Here is a 21,132-nt window from a genome sequence, read left to right on the forward strand (position 1 = left end):
CTGCAGAAGAACAAAATGCCCATCTTGTCCGGATCAAATAGACTCCCTAGCCTTTGCTAGTCCAGGCTTTATAGGACCCGACACTCTACGACTGGCTTCTTGGGTCACATGTCAGATGACAGAAATAAGAAATAAAATGATGATAAAAAAACCTTTGATTTTGTCCATGGGAGATCTTCTTGTAGGTGTTATTTTAACTTGCCAACCTTTGCTTACACAAGCCAAGCAGCAGTTATATAAAGGTAGGTACCCAAAACTTCTTTGGTACTGACACCACTTAGTTAATTTAAAAAAATTCCAGAGAGGGAACCACCATGAAATCAAACCTTTCAATAATGTAATAGAGACCATCTTCCAATAACTTTGCACTCCGGGACATTTCCCACTACACACGCCCTGAATTACACTTACACCTGGACTGTCCATTTGTACTTCTGAAGCTCTGCTTCAACTTGATTCTCTTTTCTGACTGTTGCATTCAGGTCTGCACCTAATCATGATTTTGCTTCCTGTTGCTGTTCCTGAGTGTTGCGTTACAGCCAGGATCCTGACGGCACCCTTGTCCTCCCCCGGCTGCAAGACTCACACACTCTTCTGCCCACCACCATTTTGTGACTCCCCTTCTTCCTTCCCATCATGGCTCCACCAGAGAAGTGATTGCCAAGGGGCTCAGTAGGTAGCTAACACTGAGGAGAGGCCATGGCTCAGTGGTAGAGCATCTGCCTGGCATGCAGAAGGTCCCAGGTTCAATCCCTGGCAGCTCCACTTAAGGGCCAGAGCGTATGTGACGTGAAAGACCTCTGCCTGAGACCCTGGAGAATCGCTGCCAGTCTGAATAGACGATCCTGACTTTGATGGTCTTATTCAGCATAAGGCAGTTTCATGTGTTATCTGTCCATGTGACACCAGCACTGAGCAGGATAATCCTACCTCCCTTGACTAAACACGGTTTCCAAAGGGTGTGTGTGTGTGTGTGTGTGTGTGTGTGTAGGGGGGGATACAATTGTGCCTATAATCATATGGTCAAAATAGATGATGAAGAAGAGTCGGTTTTATACCCCGATTGTCTCTACCTTTAAGGAATCTCAAACTGGCTTACAATCTCCTTCCCTTCCTCTGCCCACACCAGGCACCTGGTGAGGTAGGTGAGGCTGAGGCAGTTCAGAGAGAACCCCCCCTTTATTTTTAATGAAAAAAGACACCCCATACTTTAGAGGTCAATGGGAGGACATTCGTCTAAAAGCACATGGATCCCTCCTAATTTCACCCTGCGATTCGGAAACATGACCAAACGAGGGGCACATGAGCCAGGGCACTGCAGATCGCCCGCATCCTGCTGATGTACATTCAGCAGTTGACTTGCGAATTTTCATTAGTTCCCTTAAGGACTAATATTACCTGGGATGAAAAAGAGAGCATAAGACTTTGATCTTACCCTGAGAGGATTTTCATTGAGATATGGAGGCTCTCCTTCCACCATTTCTATTGCCATGATCCCTAAAGACCAGATGTCCACTTTGGGGCCGTAGGCTTTCCTCGTTACCACTTCCGGTGCCATCCAGTAAGGCGTTCCCACCATTGTGCTCCGTTTACTCTGCTCAGGAGTGATTTGAGCACAGAAGCCAAAGTCAGCTGCAGAGAACAAAAAACAACCAGAATGTCGGTGGAGAATACTCTCAGATGGTTTTTTTTAAAAACACACCAAACAAATGGCAAAAAGATTGAACAACAGAGCTTTGGAATTATTACAGAAAAGATTAAAAGATCAACTTGCAGCATGACTTTGATAAACTAGTTCAGCGATGAAAGCAATACAATAATAGTAAAAAGTCCAAAATTCACATTGGAAAGGAAAAAATTACCAAGGGTATGATCCAGCTACATATTGATTTTAAAAGAAACATGCTAAGAGCAATCAGTGGGACTCTAAAGTTCATATTGTGGCTGGATCATGAATGTCTATGTAAACCTGGAAAGCATGGTGGAGTGCTGGTACAACTCAACAGTAGGGATTACTGCAAAGGATTGTATGGAAAGTGGGCATTACTACTATCACACCCCCAGCTTTCCGTCACAGTGTATTGAAGGTCCTATCATTTGGATTAAAAACTGGAGTCCCTCCTTTCTCTAAAATATATATTTAATGAGTACAGCAAACTTTTTGGTCTCCTAATAAAGGTTCTTCCATTCCTTTGTTTGCTGAACTAATTTTTCTAGTGTTACACCTGCTGAGAAGGGTCACTAGTTATTAGAGCAGATCGTCTCTGAGGTATGAGTTCCCCGTTGTCCCCATCCACAAAATGGGGGATCCCATTATGGACATCAAGGAGCCCCGTTGCGCAGAGTGTTAAGCTGCAGTACTGCAGTCAAAAGCTCTGCTCACAACCTGAGTTCGATCCCGACGGAAGTCGGTTTCAGGTAGCCGGCTCAAGGTTGACTCAGCCTTCCATCCTTCCGAGGTCGGTGAAATGAGTACCCAGCTTGCTGGGGGTAAAGGGAAGACGACTGGGGAAGGCACTGGCAAACCATCCCACAAACAAAGTCTGCCTTGGAAACGTCGGGATGTGACGTCACCCCATGGGTCAGGAATGACTCGGTGCTTGCACATGGGACCTTTATCTTATTATGGACATCACGAACCTGAGCAGCATCTTGTGTGTTATGTTATTAACATCTTAAAGGCTGTCTTTAAATGGCTACAGTGTCCCATGAGACATTATTTGGGTTCAATAAAAAAAAGAAAAAAAAACCCAGACTTAAACTGGCAAGAATTCAAGGGACAGCAAAATAATGGATTCGTTGTTTGAAAATGTTGCCAAGACAGGTGAGGGGGAAAAATGGCTGAAGACAACCAAAGAATTAAAATATCTCAAACATATAAAGACTGCTGTAAAAAAAGAAAAAAACCCACACATTTTCTATACAAGCTTATGCCGCAATGAGCTCATCAGTCTTTAAGGCCACACGATTCTTTATGGTGCTGTAGCCGACCAACGTCACTATTGCTCTGGGATTGATTCATACTGGAGTTAAACACAACTGACTATGTGGCTATTTCCCATCCCTGATGTAAAGCTAGAAAGTTAATCACGAAATCTACTTGATGCCACATCTGCCCTCAAAGGAACCCTTCCTCATCTACCTTTGGGGGTGGGTTGAAAGGAGCAAAGATTACATCACTCCCTCCAGAGAAGGGCTGGTGATTCCCGAGGGAGCTGTCGCAACAGCCGTGGCAAGGACGGCGCCTTCAAGGGAATACCTACTGAGTTTGACAGATCCGTCCATCCCGAGAAGAATGTTGTCGCTCTTGATGTCTCTATGGATCACTTGGTTTGAATGCAAGAAATCCAGTGCTTGCAGGCACTATTCATTAGAAAAAAATACAATATAAAAAGAGCATGGCACAAATGAAGACCGACGAGCGACTTCGTCGAGAATGGAGGAGGTAGAAGCACAGCGGCCTAACACTTTTACCATCAATAAGGAATACTGATACTGCCCCACACTTATTTCAAAGAACAACTTTGCAGAGACTCCCAGGAAGACAGCTGGGGAGGGTAAGGGGTGGGCACTTCGTTTCTGACTGGGAGCATTGCTAGCTCTGGCTATTAAGAGATATAAAAAGAACTGTAACAAATGCTCTTAAAAGACATGGGTTTTTTTTCTTTCGTACTGTGACTGAGTCTTCAATAGATCCAGGAGGCCCTCTGAGGCAACTGGTTGACCAGGGTGAGAAACAGGGTTGTGGATTAGATGGGCCACTGGTCTGACCCAGTAGGGTGCCTCTGATGTTCTTACCACCTCCTCCTGAATGAAGGAGAGAGATCTTCCAAACCCAGGTACTACAACTGGCATGACTAAGAAGCTCCCACCTGCCACTTTGCAGCAGATGTACCACGTCTGGGGGAGACAACATACAAGCGAGAGACATTTCTGTGGTTGGAAGCTATGAGGTGAAATCTCTTACCTCCCTACACACAGCAGCTATCTGTCCTTCATCCATACAGGTTTCTGTAACAACGTCCGTCAAAGATCCCCCAGCCAAGTATTCCATTACTACCCAAAGTTCATCACCTACAAGATAACTGAAACATTAAGTAAGTAGTTATTTATATGAGCACAGACAAGGGTTTCTACTGAAATCTGGATCTCGGGGCCCCCGCAAGCTGGATTTGGCAGTCTTTTCTCAGGTCCATTTTGGATGTCCACCTCACATGGCCAAAACTAGTCCCCAAAGGGGAACCAGAAGATCTAAAACAATTTCTGGACCTCTGAAGTTACCTGAAAAATAATGACATCTCTTGGTCCAATAAGAGTGGATATACGGAATGAGAACTCTGCCATTAACGCAGGCATAATTTAGAAGCCACTTAACTGAACGAAGTCTGCAAGCTGGTGGCCTATCAAGGTCTTGGTAAGTGCCCCCCGCCCTTGCTGTTTCCCAGGATCTGCCGGGGGGGGGGGGCAGAGCTCATACCTAGCAAGATGCATTTGACTTATGGGAACACAGGTTGTGCAGCCTGCATTAATAGCGGCAGGATTTTGGCTTCAGTCAACAAATCCTATTTTAGAACAGTAGCCTTGAGTCACTGGCATGAAGTTCGCCTGCATAAGCCCTATTGAGAGGAGAGGAAGCCCCTTGAGAGCGTATGAGCCCGCTCATTCCTTACAAGACAGCTTGCAAAGCACCCCCCTCCCTGGATTGGGCCCTTGGTCAGTCCTTGTTTTCCAGAACAAAGGGTCACCGGATTTCTTTCACTGCAGTCAGCTGCCTGGTGTTGTCACATCCAACATTAAGTGGAAATTGCTATTCCTTCTCCAACAGCCAAGGGGGGATTTGACCTCCTACGAAGGAGGGCCTCCGGCAGCCAACAGCTGGCCAAGCAGAACTCTAGAGAGACCGGGAGATTCACTCATTGCCCTTTCCGACACTTCTACTGGCCCTACAAGGTGGGAGAAGAGCAGGACAGGCAAGGGGAAGGGGCAGCAGCCACCTGCATGCTGAGACCTCTTCCGGTTCTCCTTCCAGCTAGGGTGATGCTGGGGACCATACCAACATCCCACCGGGCTATAAAATTTTGCTTTTAAATGCTTTTCAAGGGCTCCAGGGAGATTCATCTGTCTCCCTCTGTCTGGGTCTTCCACCAGTGGGGGAAGACTTTTTTGGCCTTTTATGCACAGGTTGTTTCCACTGCAATCAACCTCCCCCCTTTCACGACTACTTCAGGGCTTCGTTTTCATTACGCACGTCTTTCCCGACTTTTAGAAGTCACTTCACCCCCTCCCTGCATTTTCTGGATGCTGTTTCTGGCAGCATCCAAAAAACACAGGGAGAAAGCAAAGTAATTTCTAAAAGTCGGGAAAGATGTGCATAATGAAAACAAAGCCCTGAAGTAGTTGGGGGGGGGGGTTGATCGCCATGGAAACAACCCATGCATAAAAGGCCTTTATTTTGTTTGGCATACCCCCAGTAACAGTTGCTGGCCTCCACTCTGGTTTTGGTGCTGTATGTTTATGTATTTTTATTGAATTGCTTTATAATTTTAAGTGTGTTTTTTAATTATTCAAATATTTTAAGATGTTCATGTTTACTGCCTTGGGGACCTTAATGGGGCGGAAAGCCGGCATAATAATGTTTTAAATAACAAAATACATAAGTCTGATCCGAGCAGCCACCGCAGGAGAGGAGGTCCCATCAATGGCTACCAGCCGTGACGTGAAAAAGGAACCTCTGTACACAGAGGCAGCAAACCTCTGGATCCCAGTGCCAGGAGGCAGCGTCAGCGAAAGGAAGGCCCTGGCCTTTGTGCTCTGCTTGTTGATCCTTCAGGGCTACTGGTTGGTCACTGTGCAAAGCACAGGGCTGGACCAGACAGACAACTGGCCTGATCCATCAGGGCCCTTCTTACGTCCCCCACGAGCACCACTCTGCTCAGATCCAGCCAGCAGTAATGTGGGAAAAGATTGCTGGCAAGTTCCAAGCTGAGCGGGCCCATCTCTGCCTGGGCTGCCTGGCTTGCTCCTGCACCATCTATTATTATTACAGGTTGAGTATCCCTTATCTGGACATCCGATATCCGGACTGACCCGGAAACCAGACTTTTTGAGCCGGCATGCAGGCATTTACTCACAGGCATTACTCACAAGTCCTTAGCAGCACACCAATTTGCTTTCTGATGTTTCCGTGTACACAATATTATTAAAATATTGTTTTAAATTACATTCAGGCTATGTGTTTAAAGTGTATATAAAACATAAATAGTTTAGACTTGGGTCCCATCCCCAAGGTATCTCATTATGTATATGCAAAAATTCCAAAATATGGAAAGATCCAAAATACGGACCACTTCTGGTTCCAAGCAGTTCGGATAAGGGATACTCAACTGGTATTATTATTATTATCATTATTATTATTACAACATATACCCGCCCTCCCCGGCATTATTGGGCTCAGGGCGGCTTCCAATCAGATAAATACAATAACTCATATAGATATGACTTTAAAAGGGGAATGGGCATGTTCGTGGAGGAGAGGGGTATTCATGGCTACTAGTTAAAATGTATACTAGTCTATTCTCTCCAGGATCAGAGGAGCATACCAAATATATTAGGTGCTGTGGAACACAGGTGGGATGGTGCTGCTGCAATCGTCTTGTTTGGGGGCTTCCTAGAGGCACCTGGTTGGTTGCTGTGTGAATAGACTGCTGGACTTGATGGGTCTTGGTCTGATCCAGCAGGGTTTTCCTAATGTTATTATGTTTTTATGTAAATACAACTGATTAAAACACACCAACAAAAGCTTAAAACTAAATCCAGTAACAATATGGCGCCCTGACTACTAACTTGCTGTTATAAAATATCCTCACCAAGGAGGGTGGCCAAAGATGGAATCAGAAGGCCAAAACCTCTAAAAGGCCCATCGGCCCAAGGCCAGGGGTAGGCGTCGACAACGGGGATGGAGAAGGAACAAAAAGGGAAAACAGAAGGAAGTGTAGAAAGAAGGAAGGGAAGGGAGGGGAACAAGGAGAAATCAAGGGGCAGGAAGGCCAGCCAGTCTATTAAGCCATTGCTGTCCTCAACCATATGTCTGGTGGAACACCTCTGCCTAATTGGCCCCTGCCAAGGACAATACGTGACAACGTTGATGGTGGACATCTATACGTACTACAGCAGAGGTCCCCAACCTTTTCCAGCCTGTGGGCACCTTCAGAATTCTGACACAGGGTGGTGGCACAGCCACAGAACAGCTGCCACAAAAAAGGCTGCCACAGGAAGGGGGAGCAAGCCACAAAATGGCTGCCACAGCTTACCTTCAGTTATACCGTGAAGATCTTTGTGCTGTTGTGGCTGTGTTTTTAAAAAACGTTTTATAAAAAGCTACATTTTCTTTTAAAATCTGCACAGCCAATCAAATCTCCAACGGCTAATCAGAAGCCTTGCTGGCAAAAAGACCCACCTGGTCATGCTCAGTTTCTAAAAACACTTGGCGGGCACCAGGAAAGGTGTTGGTGGGCGCCATGGGGCCCATGGGCACCGCACTGAGGACCCATATATTATAGGGTAAATATGACCCCAGATCTACGGCAGGAGCCTTAGTGTTTGGTGGAATCCAGGATTACACCAAACTGTTGCAACTCTGGGCTTGGGGAAAGAACGTGGAATGTAACTCACACAATTAAAAAGTAGATAAGGGGGCAAATGTGCAGGCCAGAAGCAGCGAATGGATGCTTAATCAACCCCCCACCCCGTCGATCACTTTTGAATTGTAAGCCTTTTCCCAAGCCAGGACCTCAGGGGTGCATATATTTAATTGCAAGGGAAAAGTAACAGGTGGGGGGAAGAATTAAGCATTTATTTGCCTGCTATTTCTCCATCGCAAACCACCCCCTCACCCCACTGCTCTGAAGCTGTTCAGAGGAGAACCTGGACCAAAGATGTAGTTCTAGCGTAACGGGGGTCCCATGTGCAGATGGCGCGCAGCAAGCGTCTGATCACTCTTTCCTGACGTCGCCAACCAGCCGACGCTTTGAAAACAACAAGAACAGGTCATCACTTACCTGTCTAAATAGTTGACGATGTTGGAATTCTTATTTTCCCTCATGACCAGGATTTCATTAATTATTAATTCCTTTTTGGGCTGCTGCTGCAGATTCATTTGTTTTATGGCCACCTGAAATGACATTTCCACAATGACGCGTCAGTACCATAAAGGCTGGGGCAACAGGCAAGAAATGAATGCGCTGGGGGCAATCCGGCAGCCAGAGGCCAGGAAAAACAGAGTTTCACTTACCTGTAACTGTTGTTCATCTGGTGGATCTCCTATGCAGGCACACATTGCGACTGCGCAGGCGCAGGCCAGCCATGTATAAGATTTGTCAGCTTCTAGAAAAATCGAAAGTAAGAGTGCTCCCCTCCCCTCAGGGCATGCAGCCTTCCCGCCCAGCGGTCACATGACCCAGGGGGAGGGAGCACTCTTCCCTCCAGTTCTCCAACCTGCCGCCACGGAACCAACCACGTATATTGCAGAGAGGTCCCACAGCAGGGAAGGAGGGAGGGATGTGTGCCTGCATAGAAGATCCACCAGATGAACAACAGTTACAGGTAAGTGAAACTCTGTTTTTCATCTGCGTGGCTTCTATGCAGTCCCACATTGGAAGAATAGCGAGCTCGCTTACCAGGACGGTGGGTGTGGGACATTCACCGAAATAGAGATTGCAATAAGGCACGTCCCACGGCTGCGTCTCTCGCAGAGTCCACATCCACGGTGTAGTGCTTCATAAACGTGGAAGGCGTGGACCAAGTGGCAGCTTTACAGATGTCCCGAAGATCTATCTTGGTCGAGAATGCGACAGACGTCGCATACGCTCTGGTGGAATGTGCCCTAATCACAGAAGGGCACGCCTGGTGGGCAAGGTTGTAGGCTAATTTAATCGCTGACATAATCTACCTAGAAAGGGTCTGTGGAGAGGCCCGACGGCCCTTACAGTGGCCACCGAAACACACGAAGAGGTTGTCATCCTTACGGAAACTTTGTGATCTCTTTATGTAAAAAAGGAGAGCTCTTCGAACATCTAGGGTGGATAAAGCCCTATTGGCACTGGAGGATGGGTGGGGAAAAAACACTGGGAGGACTATGTCCTGGGCAAGGCGAAAGGAAGAGACAACCTTGGGTAAAAAGGAGAGCTTAGGCTTTAATACCACTCTGTCCGAGTGAAACTTAGTATACGGTGGAGAGTGGGAAAGCGCTGAAAGGTCGCTAACTCTCCTAGCCGATGTGATAGCAACCAGAAAGGCTACTTTAAAGGACAGCAAGGACAGCTCACAGGTGGCTAACGGCTCAAATGGAGGACTCATGAGCTGAGATAACACCAAAGAGAGACTCCATTGGGGAACGGGAGGTGCGACGGGGATATAGATTAGTGAGACCTCTCAAGAATTTTTTGGATAAGGGGTGAGAAAAAACAGAATGAGTCAATATCTGAATGAAAAGCTGAAATCGCGGCTAGATGGACTTTAATGGAGGAATTAGATAATCCAACATCTTTAAGGGAAAGCAAATAATCAAAAACAGCAGACAATGGGCACGTAACTGGGGAAACAGTTTTAAGGAAAGGAAAGGAAAGGAATCAGAAAAATGCTTCCACTTAGCGTCATAGGACCGACGAGTGGAAGATTTCAGTGAGTGGAGCAAGACCTTGGCTACTCTATCGGACCACTGCCCTAGGGCCATATCCTCCAGGCCGCGAGCTGTAGGTCGGGAGGGGAGTGGAGGGGGTTCTTGGGAAGGAGGGTGACTTCCCCGTGAGCAAGCGACATGAGCACTGCAAACCATGACCTCCTGGGCCAGAAGGGAGTGACAATGTTAGCATTGGTCTTGTCGTGGTTCAACTTGGCTAAAACCTTGTGAAGTAGAGGGAAGGGCGGGAAGAGGTAGAAGAGAGCCCCATTCCATACTGCTTGAAAGGCATCTCCCAGCGAGCCTGGGCTCGCTCCTGCCCTTGAGTAAAACCATGGACACACTGAGTTGAGATGAGTGGCAAACAGATCTATCTGCGGATAGCCCCACCATTGGAACAATTGACGAAGACATTTGGTGTCTAGTGTGAGCTTATGTGCTTGGTTTGGGTAACGACTCAGAGCGTCTGCAAGCGTGTTGCTTGTGCCGGCGATGTGGATTGCTACGAGAGTAACGTGATGTGCTATGGCCCATTCCCAAATGTCGTTGGTCTCCTTGGAGAGCGAAACGGACCCTGTGCCGCCCTGCTTGTTCAGATAATACTGGGTGGTGGAACTGTCCGTAGCAATCTGAATATGATGTCCTTCCAGATGTCCTGCAAATGAAGACAGTGCAAGGCGGATGGCACAAAGCTCAAGAAGATTGATATGTAACCTGGATTCTAAGAGGGACCATGTGCTCTGTGCTCTAAGGTCACCACAGTGAGCCCCCCTGAAAGGGAAGTGTCAGTGAAAAGGTGCATTTCGGGGGAGGGACAGTGAAATGGGATGCCTGAGAGTATGTTGGTGTCAAGTGACCACCAGTGAAGGGAGGCTATGACGTATCTAGGGATAGAGAGGCGTTTGTACTGAGGGTCGACATTGAGCCTAAACGCCCGAAGAAACCAGTTTTGAAGTGGGCGCATACGAAGGCGAGCAAACTCCACCACAGCCGTGGTGGAGGCCTTAAGGCCCAATAACTTTTGTATTCTATAGGCCGTCTGAAATCTGTTTCTAGTGAACCTGGATACCAATGTCTGAATGACACGGGCTCTTTGCGTAGGGAGGAAGGCTCAAATTTGCTTGGCATCTAAGTGTGCTCCAATAAAATCCTGCACTTGTGCAGGGACAAGTTTGGATTTAGAAAAGTTAACTAAAAGACCCAGGTTATTAAGGACTGAAAGGATTACATCAACCTGTGCAACCAGTCCTGTTTGTGATGTGCCCACTACCAACCAGTCGTCAAGGTAGGGAAAAATTACACAAACCTTCAAGGCAAGGTGTGCCACTACTACTGATAAGCATTTGGTAAAGGTCCTAGGAGGCGTAGATAACTCGAAGGGCAAAACATTATATTGATAACATTTCGCATTACATTTGAATCTTAGATATTGCCGACATTCTGTGTGGATTGCAATGTGGAAGTAAGCATCACGGAGATCCAACACCACAAACCACATGTGCTTGTCTAAGAGGGGAAGTACTTTCGGGAGTGAAAGCATACGAAATTTCCTGGTTTTAATGAAAACATTGAGCTCCCAGAGGTCCAGTATAGGAAGTTTCCCCCCCCTTTTTATCGACAAGAAAGAAGTGGGAGTAAAACCCGCAAGCCTGGTCAGGAAGTGGAACCTCTGAAATAGCCCCTTTAGAGAGGGGGTTATCTATCTCTTGTAAGGGTAGGTCAGGGACTGGAGTGGACGAGCGGACCAAGGCTCGATATGGAGGTAGCGTGTCAAACTCTATGAAATATCCAACATTTATTATCTTCAGAACCCAAACATCATTTGTAATTGCAAACCAAGCATGGTAAAAAGCAGACAACCGGTCGGAAAAACAAACAGAAACCTCTAGTCATGCCTGCTTAGGCTTATTGAAATGGCCAGGAGACATCCTGGGGCCTTTACGGGCTCTAGGTTTGCTCTGGAACTTCCTTTCCTGCTGGGTATGCGGGAAGGGAGGACGGAACGGGGTTTGCTGAAAAGCTCCCTGGAATCTATAAGGGCGGGAAGATTGAGTGGTCTGCTGACCAAAATACCGACGTTTGAAGTCGGGTGCCTGAGGCGCAATACCCAGTGATTTTGCATTTGTCTTATTTTTCTTAAGACGGTCTAGGAATGTGTCTGTTTGATCACTAAACAAAGATGTCCCCTCAAAGGGTAGGTCTTCAATACGTGACCTAGTGTCATAGGGGAGGGTGGACTGGCGGAGCCAGGCATGTCTGCGAATGACTATGGCGGAGGCAATAGCTTTACTTGATGAATCCGCCACATGGCCGTGAGTTGTTGTCTCGCTAGAGACATACCTTCATTTTGTATGGCCGTAGTCGAGGGGAGTTGATCGTCAGGGAGAATGGAAATTTGTGGGGAGACATGATCCCACAGAGAGTATTGATACCTGGCCATAACGGTGAGGAAATTGGATATACGCAGGCCCACTGTGCTGGTACTGTATATCTTTCTGGCGAGAGCATCAAGCTTTCACCCTTCCCTATCCTGGGGAGAAGAGTGTGCCCCTGATCTATATTTACCAGGCAGTGCCTCAACTACTACTGAATTGGGAGGGGGTGCTGGTATAAAAACTCTCCACTCTCTCTGCAAATTTTATACAGATTCTCCACTCTTTTGGAGGAGGAGGGAACTGAGGCGGGTTTAGCCCAGTTAGTATGAGCCACTTCTAGAATGCTCTTTATCATAGGAAGGGCTACTGGCCCTGCAACTGGACAGTGAAGGATATCCATGATCGCGTCAATGGGGCCCGAATCTTCAGGTTTGAAATCGATATTGAGGGCCTTAGCCATGCAGATAAGCTGCTCCGCATACATACGAACATCCCCTGTAGGGGAGATAGGTTTAGTGTCCCCGACAGTGTCTTCAGGTGAGGGCAATGATGTGCGGGATTCTTCATCCGAGCCTGGGGACATAGTCGCATCAGACTCCGAATGAGCAATGTCTCTCAACATAGAAGGAGACCTGGATGGAGGAAGCTCGTGATGAGATCCTTCCCTTGGGCGGTCTTGAACCTTGGAAGTGTTGAGAGGACAGATGTCTCCAGGGTGGCGAGACAGATGGTGCCGGGAGTCGTAGCTGGAAGAGTGACGGTCCCGACGGTGAGCAGATGGTTTGATAGTTGTGTCGGCGCCGACGAGAGTCCTTCGAGGGCAAACGTGTATGGGATCGACGGTTGCGACGGTGAGCGGCCGATGCTTCCGAGTATAACGAAGGTGTAATGGAGTGTCGGTCTCGAGAGTATCGGCGTTGAGGACTGTCTCGACGTCGAAGATACGAACGGTGCCGAGAAGAGGATCGGCTCTGAGAGGAATATCTGTGCCGACATACAACTGGACTATGGGAGCGATATGAACGACTATGACCGGTAGTATGACGGGATGATGATCGACTGCGACGTGCAGAGCACTGTTAGGATGTAGATCGGCTCCGAAGGGTGGATCGGCTCCGACGGGAAGCAGATCGGCGTCAACGGGATGCAGATCGGCTCCGACGGGTAGTGGATCGGCGTCGACGGGAGAGGGACGATGCAGGGCTCTAGGATCGGTGTCGAGAAGGTGATCGAAGCCGAGACAGCTGTCCGGGTTCGAGACGAGATGAACCCTGTAACGATACTGCTGGGCTCTTGTCGACCGAAGTCTTTCGAGAGCCATGGTGGGTTTCTGCAGGGGGTTGTGGATGAACGGCGCCATCTTGAGCCACTGCAGTTTCCGACACGTACCCAGTCTCGGCATCGAGAAGCATCGAGGGTTTGCTGGCCACCAAAGGCACGTCCTTATAAAGATGACGGAGGTGCTGCTTGAAAAGGCTGTCCTCCTCCTGGGCCCTGCTCGGATTTGGAACTGAGGGGGTAGCCAGGGTGGTGAGCCCTCAATGGTTATGGGCTGGCGCCCAGCAACATCGGAAGCAAGAGACGCCAAAGGATGAAGCGACTTGGGTTGAGATCGGCGTCGAGGAGATGCAAAGGCCAATTGGCGTCAAAGCGATCTCGGGGAACACGGAGGCGATCGACGTTGAGGCGACCTGGAACAAGACGGGTGCCGAGAGGAGCCGCGGCTGTGGCTGTCTTGTGACCCTGGCGCAATAAACTTCGCCGGTTGAATAATCTGTGAGGATGGCACCTTGGAAGGCCTACCTCGCTTGGAAGTCCCTTCTGCAGCTCGGCTGGACTTTTTGGTCGAGGGCCCCAGTTCAACGGATTGAGAATTCGTGGTGGAGGGGCCGGGTACAGCAGACTGACCTCGTGGACGAAGAGACACTTTGTAAAGATGAGATAGAAGACGAGACGAACGACCTTTCAAGGCCTTCGTCGTAAGTTTGGCACAACTCTTACAAGTTGCGGAGATGTGGCCTTCTCCCAAACAAAGAAGGCATTCACTGTGAGGATCAGTTTTCGCCATTTTCGTACCACAAGTAGTACATTTCTTGAAAAGGGGAGCCTTTTTAGACTCCATTGCTAGAGCAGAAGCTAACACGTTCTCTCTCCGTGGCAGCAGAAAGAGAACTGGAGGGAAGAGTGCTCCCTCCTCCTGGGTCATGTGACCGTTGGGCAGGAAGGCTGCATGCCCCGAGGGGAGGGGAGCACTCTTACTTTCAATTTTGCTAGAAGCTGACAAATCTTATCCGTGGCTGACCTGCGCAGTCCCAATATGGGACTGCATAGAAGCCATGCAGATGAACACCGGGATATGGAGTCAACCATCCAACTTGCCCAGCCACACAGACAGCAGGGATTGGAAGTCCAATTTTGAGAGCAAAAGGACCCCCCCATCACCTTTTCCTTCCCTGTAAATGCCAGACTTTATCCATGTGCTTCCAGCATGTTTGGTTTAAACCTAATTATCAGGACTTGAAGGATTCTGCAGTCCCAGCTTCATGTTCAATTGTGCATTCGGCAACAGACAGGACCTGGAGATCTGCGCTTCCACAGAACAGTAGGATAAACAGATGATTTGCAACAGAGAGGTGGGGGGTGGGAAGGGGTGCTTAAACCCTTATGATCTTGACCCATGACCCTTGACACTGCTAGCCCATGCTCCCCGCCCCCCAGCTAGGATACTGGATGCATATCCCAGATAGGCATTTGGTCACAAATAAGACATGTAACAATCATTGAAAACAAGGTGTTGTGTTTTTTTTAAAAAAAAAATCGACTGTATTGCTTAATCCGAAAGAGGAACATCAGGCTGACAAATGAAAATTTCACGTGCTTTCTGTAGCGCCCACCTTTTGGGTAGATTTTGCCAACTCCGCCTGAATGATCCATCCCATAGAAAACTGTCAAAATCCACTGCTTCTGTTGTCTAGATGGTCTGTATGGCCCCTTCCAACTCTATGGTTCTGTTATTCTAAATGCAGCCAGTCTGGATCTTTAAAACCCCTCCTGACTTGCATACTTTAAAGCCTTTTTCTCCCCAGATGAATCTCAAGGCCTTTTATCAGACAGAGTCTACCTACAGGGTTTCAAGGTCTGCCACAGCCCAGTGAAGGGCTTTCTCTGTGGTGGCCCCGACAACTTGGAACAGCACCTTCTCTCTTTGTGTTCAGAAAGTACTGTAAAACCTAACTGTCCAGGATTATTTTTTATTTCTTAACTTTATCTATACCCTGCCTTTCTCAATGAGACTCAAGTGAGATTACACTGTGTAAAACAACATAATCCAACAGCAGGCAACATCAAAGAATCTAACAGCATCCAAACACAACGCCACGTTTCCAAGCATTTAGATGCTAGCAGGGTGGATATATTGTGCTTTGATTTTTAATTAATAGTGATTTTAACTGTGGTTTTAAATAAACAAGAAATAAACACTGACACGTCTTCCTTTAGAAACCAATGAACGCTATATTACAGAGTCAATGAATATGCTGTGTAGCAAGCATGGAAGAATCTCCAACAATATGTCGTGTGGGTACCTGGAGGAATGGCTGAAGCCTTCATGTGGGAATGTGCATTACAAATATTCATGTTCCCGTCTTTCCACCCGTGTCTGGACCTGATCCAGAACAACTGTAAAAGTCCCCTGTGCAAGCATGGGGCCATTCCTGACCCATGGGGTGACGTCACATTCCAATGTTTACTAGGCAGACTTTGTTTATTGGGTGGTTTGTCAGTGCCTTCCCCAATCATCTTCCCTTTACCCCCAGCAAGCCGGGTACTCATTTTACCAACCTCGGAAGGATGGAAGGTTGAGTCAACCTTGAGCCGGCTACCTGAAACCGACTTCCGTCGGGATCGAACTCAGGTTGTGAGCAGAGCTTGGACTACACTACTGCAGCTGACCACTCTGTGCCACGGGGCTCTTATAACAGCTATAGCACTTACAAAAACCACTGGCAGCCGACAGGCCACTGCATACCTGAACATTACACACAGTGCAATCCTAAATCAAGGTATACGCTTCTAAAACCATTGACTTCAATGCATTTAGAAAGGTCTACCTCTGGTTGGGCCTGCACTGGCAGCCGACGTGATTTAGATGTTTCAGCACTGATGTTAACAATAATGCCATAAACATGATGTGGGGTCCAACGGCAAAACTCCCAGAGTTGTTAAAGGATTCACATTTTGAATTTACTAAAGCTTGAAAATCCTGACCTCTATACAGGACTTCTCCATAATTGGGAGAATGGCATGAACATTAAGGTGACAACTCAAAACTGGCAAACCAGGGAAGGTCAGAGGTCTCCTTCATTCTCTGCATTGACCAATCACGGTCGGGGTCACACTTCGGTCAAGATGTACAAGGGCGCATACCCTGACATGAAGTTCACATACCGGTAACTGCATAGTTAAAGGACAGGCCTTTGACCTTCAGTGTAATTTTTCTTCTTTTTATCGATTAAGGATTAACCTCCCTGTCACCAAAACACAAATCCCAGGTCTTTATCACTGATGCTTCCTTAATTAATATTTTGCAGCAAACACTGACAAATCAAAGCCTCGATCTAAGTGTTCAGAATGATTAGCCTCTCTGAACCCACTAATTAGGGAATCTCAATGATGAAACCACCCGTCCACTAAATCAGAAGGTGGGTATTGCGTTAATTATAACAGGCTCAGCAGCTGGATCTTAACATCTGCTCAGCTACCGAATCGGCGCTGCAGCAGGGGGGAGGTTATATCTGGCACAGCAGAGAGGCAAGGTCAGAACTGACGGGGCTGAGCAATGGGGCTGTCACACTGACACAGCAGGGACCCCCAGCGCCATGATGCCTTTTGCATAATGCTGCTATTATCATGGCTCAGGTACCTTGCCGACCTCAGATGTGATGCTAATACAGGCTCTACTTTCCCCATGATGTTTATTAGGCATATTTATTGATTTTTAAATGTCTCCCCACGCAACACAGTAGGGCTGAGCAGCTACCAAAAAAGCCAAACTAGCCTGCATACTAATACACAATGAAAGAATAGTCTCTTTTGTGTAAGGCAGGGGTCCCCAACTTTTCTGGGCCTGCGGGCCCCTGTGGAATTCTGACACAGAATGGTGGGCGCAGCCACAAGTTGCCGCCACGGGAGGTGGAGGCACACACACACTCTCTCTCACACACAAGCACAAACAGAAAGAGAAAGCCCAAGTGCAGAAGACAAGGGCAGTAATTTAAAAAGATACACCGGGAAAGAGAAGTGAAGACAGAACAGATCCAACACTGTGGAGGCTGCTGCCGCCACAACTATATTATGTTAATCTGTACAGCCAATCAGATCTCCAGTGGCTAATCAGAAGGCCTACTGGGCAGGAGCCCCACATGGCCCTGCCCACTTTCTAAAAATACTTGGGTGGAAGCCAGGAAAAGTATTGGTAGTGCTATGGCACCCAAGGGCACCACATTGGAGACCCTGATGTAGGTTGTTCACCTTTACAATCATCTGTTGTCCTTGCTGTTGATGTCTGAGGCACTGATGTTTTTAATAACTTTTAATTATTTTTAATTTACTCTATTTATTTTTATCTTCAAAAAGCTGTCTAAGGCAGTTCACAGCAATTCGAATTACAATAATACAATGAAAACCTATCAGACACAAAGAAAATGATGCCACTTAATTAATCCTTAAGAAGAGTGGTGGGGGTATACAGATTGCAAATATGTTCTCTAAAATCAGCAAGAGCAGTAGAAAAAATAAAGTGGATTAAAATTAATTGAAAAGCTTGCTTGCATGAGAAACGTTTTTGAGTTTTTGACAATTCTGTCCCGTTGGACAAAGCAGTAACTCAGTAGCCCCGTACAGAAGACCCATGGGGAAAAGAGAGAGCGAAGCTGAGCATGCCGGCCCTGTCCCCTCCCTCCGTGCAAGCACCAAGTCATCTGCACATTGAGGATGCACGCAGGGAGCGCACGCACGACCCTTCCCTGTGATCAGCAATGTTCGGAAAGCAGTGTGGGTGATCATGGGGAGGGGGTGTTCAGGGAGGCACTTCCTCCACGCAGTCGCAGCATTCAAACGACTCAGTAATCGCACAGTGGTGGAGCCAGCATGCTTAGGCCCATGCTCCCTCCCTGTCTCACAGGTCGTCTGCACCCACCAGGCTTCATGCTTCCAACAGATGGATGGAGCTGCTCTGGTGTGAATCCTGCCAACCTTCCTACCCTCTTCCCCTCTGTAGTCTATATTATGGCTGTAACTATACGGGGACCCTGGCTGCTGGTAAGCAGCAGTGGCTTCTTTGGTTTTTGTTTCATGAGCGCCATCACCTACTTTATTCATTTTGATGTCTTCTGCGATTGAAGAAGAGTTGGTTTTTATATGCTGACTTTCTCTACCACTTAAGGAAGTATCAAACCGGTTTACAATCCCCTTCCCTTTCCCACAACAGACACCCTGTGAGGTAGGTGGAGCAGAGAACTGTGACTAGCCCAAGGTCACCCAGCTGGCTTTGTGTGTAGGAGTGGGGAAACCAACCTGGTTCACCAGGTTAGCATTGGCCGCTCAGGTGGAAAAGTGGGGAATCAAACCCGGTTCACCAGATCAGAGTCCACCACTCCAAACCACCGCTCATAACCACAACACCACGCTTGCATATTTTATGGTTTTATTACAAGGACTGTACTGTATTTAATTGATTTTATTGTATGTATTGCACGTGGTCAGCCACTCTGGGCCCGGGGAGTGAGGGCAGGGCATAAAACTAATGAATAAATAAAATAAATAAACTTCATTCTGCTGGGGCAGGGACTCGAAGCAAAGCCCATCCTTGCCATTTCAAGTTCAGTTTGGGTTCATACGCAGAGTGATCCTCATAGGCAATGACGGGGCCTTGAACCATTTTAAGTTTCCGACGGCTGTCACTGCCCCCACCCTGCCTCTTACGGACGCAAATCCCCCTAGGCAGGAACCCTCACAGCTATATTCGGCACAGCGCCCAGCAGGACCCAGATGCTAGAAAAAAACACTATGAGACAGCTGGTCTGGCCGAGCGGTTAGTGGTTGGACCTGGATCTGAGAGACCCGGGTTGAAATCCCCCCATAGCCATCAGCTAGGTCAGCCTCCTACCTCACAGCGCTGCTGTGAGAATAAAATGGGAGGGACGGCACCAGGCATGCCGGCAGGACATTTTAGATAGTAAGCCTGCAAGCTAACTGCTTGATGCATCAGAAGTCCCTTCTGACATTATGCTGGTAGGGCAGCCGCTTCTTCCTCCACGACTAGGAAGAAACAGGAAGTCACAGGCCACAGGACAGAGGCCTCTGCTATCTCTCCCCACACAAGCCAAGACTGCGAATTCGGGGACAGGAACAGGAAGGAGTCATTTGTCATATATCTTCCCTTAGAATCATAGAGTTGGAAGGGACCACCAGGAAATTCTAGTCCAACCCCCTGCACAGTGCAGGAAATTCACAACTACCTCCCCCCCAACATCCCGTCCTCAAGTTCTTACCCCTATACAACAGGAGTCTCCAACATGACGCCCATGGGTGTCTTGGCACCCAACAACACCTTTCCTGGCACCCACCAATTGCTTTTAGAAAGTGGGCAGGGCTAGGTGGGGCTTTTGATTGGCTGTGCAGATTAAAAGGAAGCATGTTAAATAGAGCTTCTGCCTGAAATGATGAAGGGTTACAATTAGAGGGCTACATAACCTCACTCCCTGACATTCTGTGATTGGCTCCACCTCCTGCGACAGTAGGGTGGTCAGCTCTGGGCTGGGAAATACCTGGAGATTTTGGGGGTGGAGCCTGAGGAGGGCAGGGTTTGAAGAAGGCAGGGACTTCAGTGGGGTATGATGTCATAGAATCAACCTTCCAAAGAAGCCATTTTCTCCAGAGGAAATGATCTCTGTTGTCTGGAAATCACTTGCAACAGTGGAAGATCTCCAGCCATCGCCTGGAGGTTGGCAACCCAACACAGCAGCCCTTTTGTGACTGGCTCCATCCTCTGTGGTAGCCATTTTGTGACTGTGCCCACCGCCCTGCATCAGAGTTCAAAAGGTACCTACAGGCTCAAAATATTTAGGGACCCCTGCGCTAAAACCTGATGTACATTTTCAACAGGGAAGGAATGTAGGCTGCTCCAAAGAACAGGCTTGGAAATGGCTGGGATCTGCTTCACTCATCTGTTTCAAACACACATCTCCTGCCTACATTATTACTATTTTTTTACAATTCAGTGGATGAGGAAGGGGCTCTGCATTCATCTTGGTCGGAGGGGCCACTTGCAAACAACCACACCGAAGGCAGCCACGTCCTCTTGCTGGCCAGGTGCACGGGAAGCCCTTGGTTTTTGCAGTCTCCTGTGGGCCATAATGAAGAGGTGGCTCGTTGAATGGCGAGCCATTCTGGGGGGCTGGAGGTCTGCATTCAGCTCGGTGGGTGAGGAGTTGGGCTGGGCTGCGTGAGAGGAAGGCAAAACCCAAAACACACAGGCAGACTGTGACAGGTTTGCACTGATGGATTTCTAATGGAATCCACGGGGATCTGTTGGCGGGAAGATCACAGTATATGGGGGAATGAGCATTCCAGACTTTCAAAGAGACGTGGCACTTACCTCTTGGCCTGTGGCAATGTCTATCGCTGTGTAAACTGTACCCGAAGCCCTAAAGAAAAAGAAAATTCACAGCCAAGGTATGAGAAGGTGACATGGGAAACGAGGAGAACAAGGAGGAGAAGATGCTTAAACATCTTCATGGTTTACTTACTTCATTTGTACCTGGCCTAGTCTTCATATTGGGGACACAAAGGCAGCTTATGTCGTTCTCCTCTCCTCCGTTTCATTTCCCCCCCCCCAAATCCTTGTGAGGTGGGTAAGGCTGAGAGAGCGTGATTGGCCCAGGTTTATCCAGTGAGCTTCCAGGGTGGAGTGGGGATCTGAACCTGGGTCTCCCACTGACACTGTCTGACACTGTAGCCACTAGGCCACACTGCCTCTCAGCTTTCCCTCCCTCCCTCAGCCTGGCAGCTTTTCCCTGGGAA

General features: G+C 47.9%; 1 protein-coding gene across 2 annotated transcripts in view; it reads right to left on the reverse strand.

Annotated features, from left to right (window-relative positions):
- The window catches only part of PAK3 (p21 (RAC1) activated kinase 3), a 116,237-nt gene that overhangs the window by 4,653 nt on the left and 90,452 nt on the right, over window positions 1-21,132 (reverse strand). For both annotated transcript variants that reach the window (XM_056859142.1, XM_056859141.1), the window contains exons 9-13: window positions 20,708-20,756; window positions 8,058-8,170; window positions 3,968-4,085; window positions 3,264-3,363; window positions 1,436-1,632 (exon numbers count right to left, since the gene is read on the reverse strand). In XM_056859142.1, the coding sequence (XP_056715120.1) occupies window positions 1,436-1,632; window positions 3,264-3,363; window positions 3,968-4,085; window positions 8,058-8,170; window positions 20,708-20,756 (577 nt within the window). The remainder of the gene's footprint in view (window positions 1-1,435; window positions 1,633-3,263; window positions 3,364-3,967; window positions 4,086-8,057; window positions 8,171-20,707; window positions 20,757-21,132) is intronic.

The sequence above is a fragment of the Euleptes europaea genome, chromosome 13, assembly GCF_029931775.1.
Source record: "Euleptes europaea isolate rEulEur1 chromosome 13, rEulEur1.hap1, whole genome shotgun sequence".
NCBI classification, from domain to species: Eukaryota; Metazoa; Chordata; class Lepidosauria; order Squamata; family Sphaerodactylidae; genus Euleptes; species Euleptes europaea.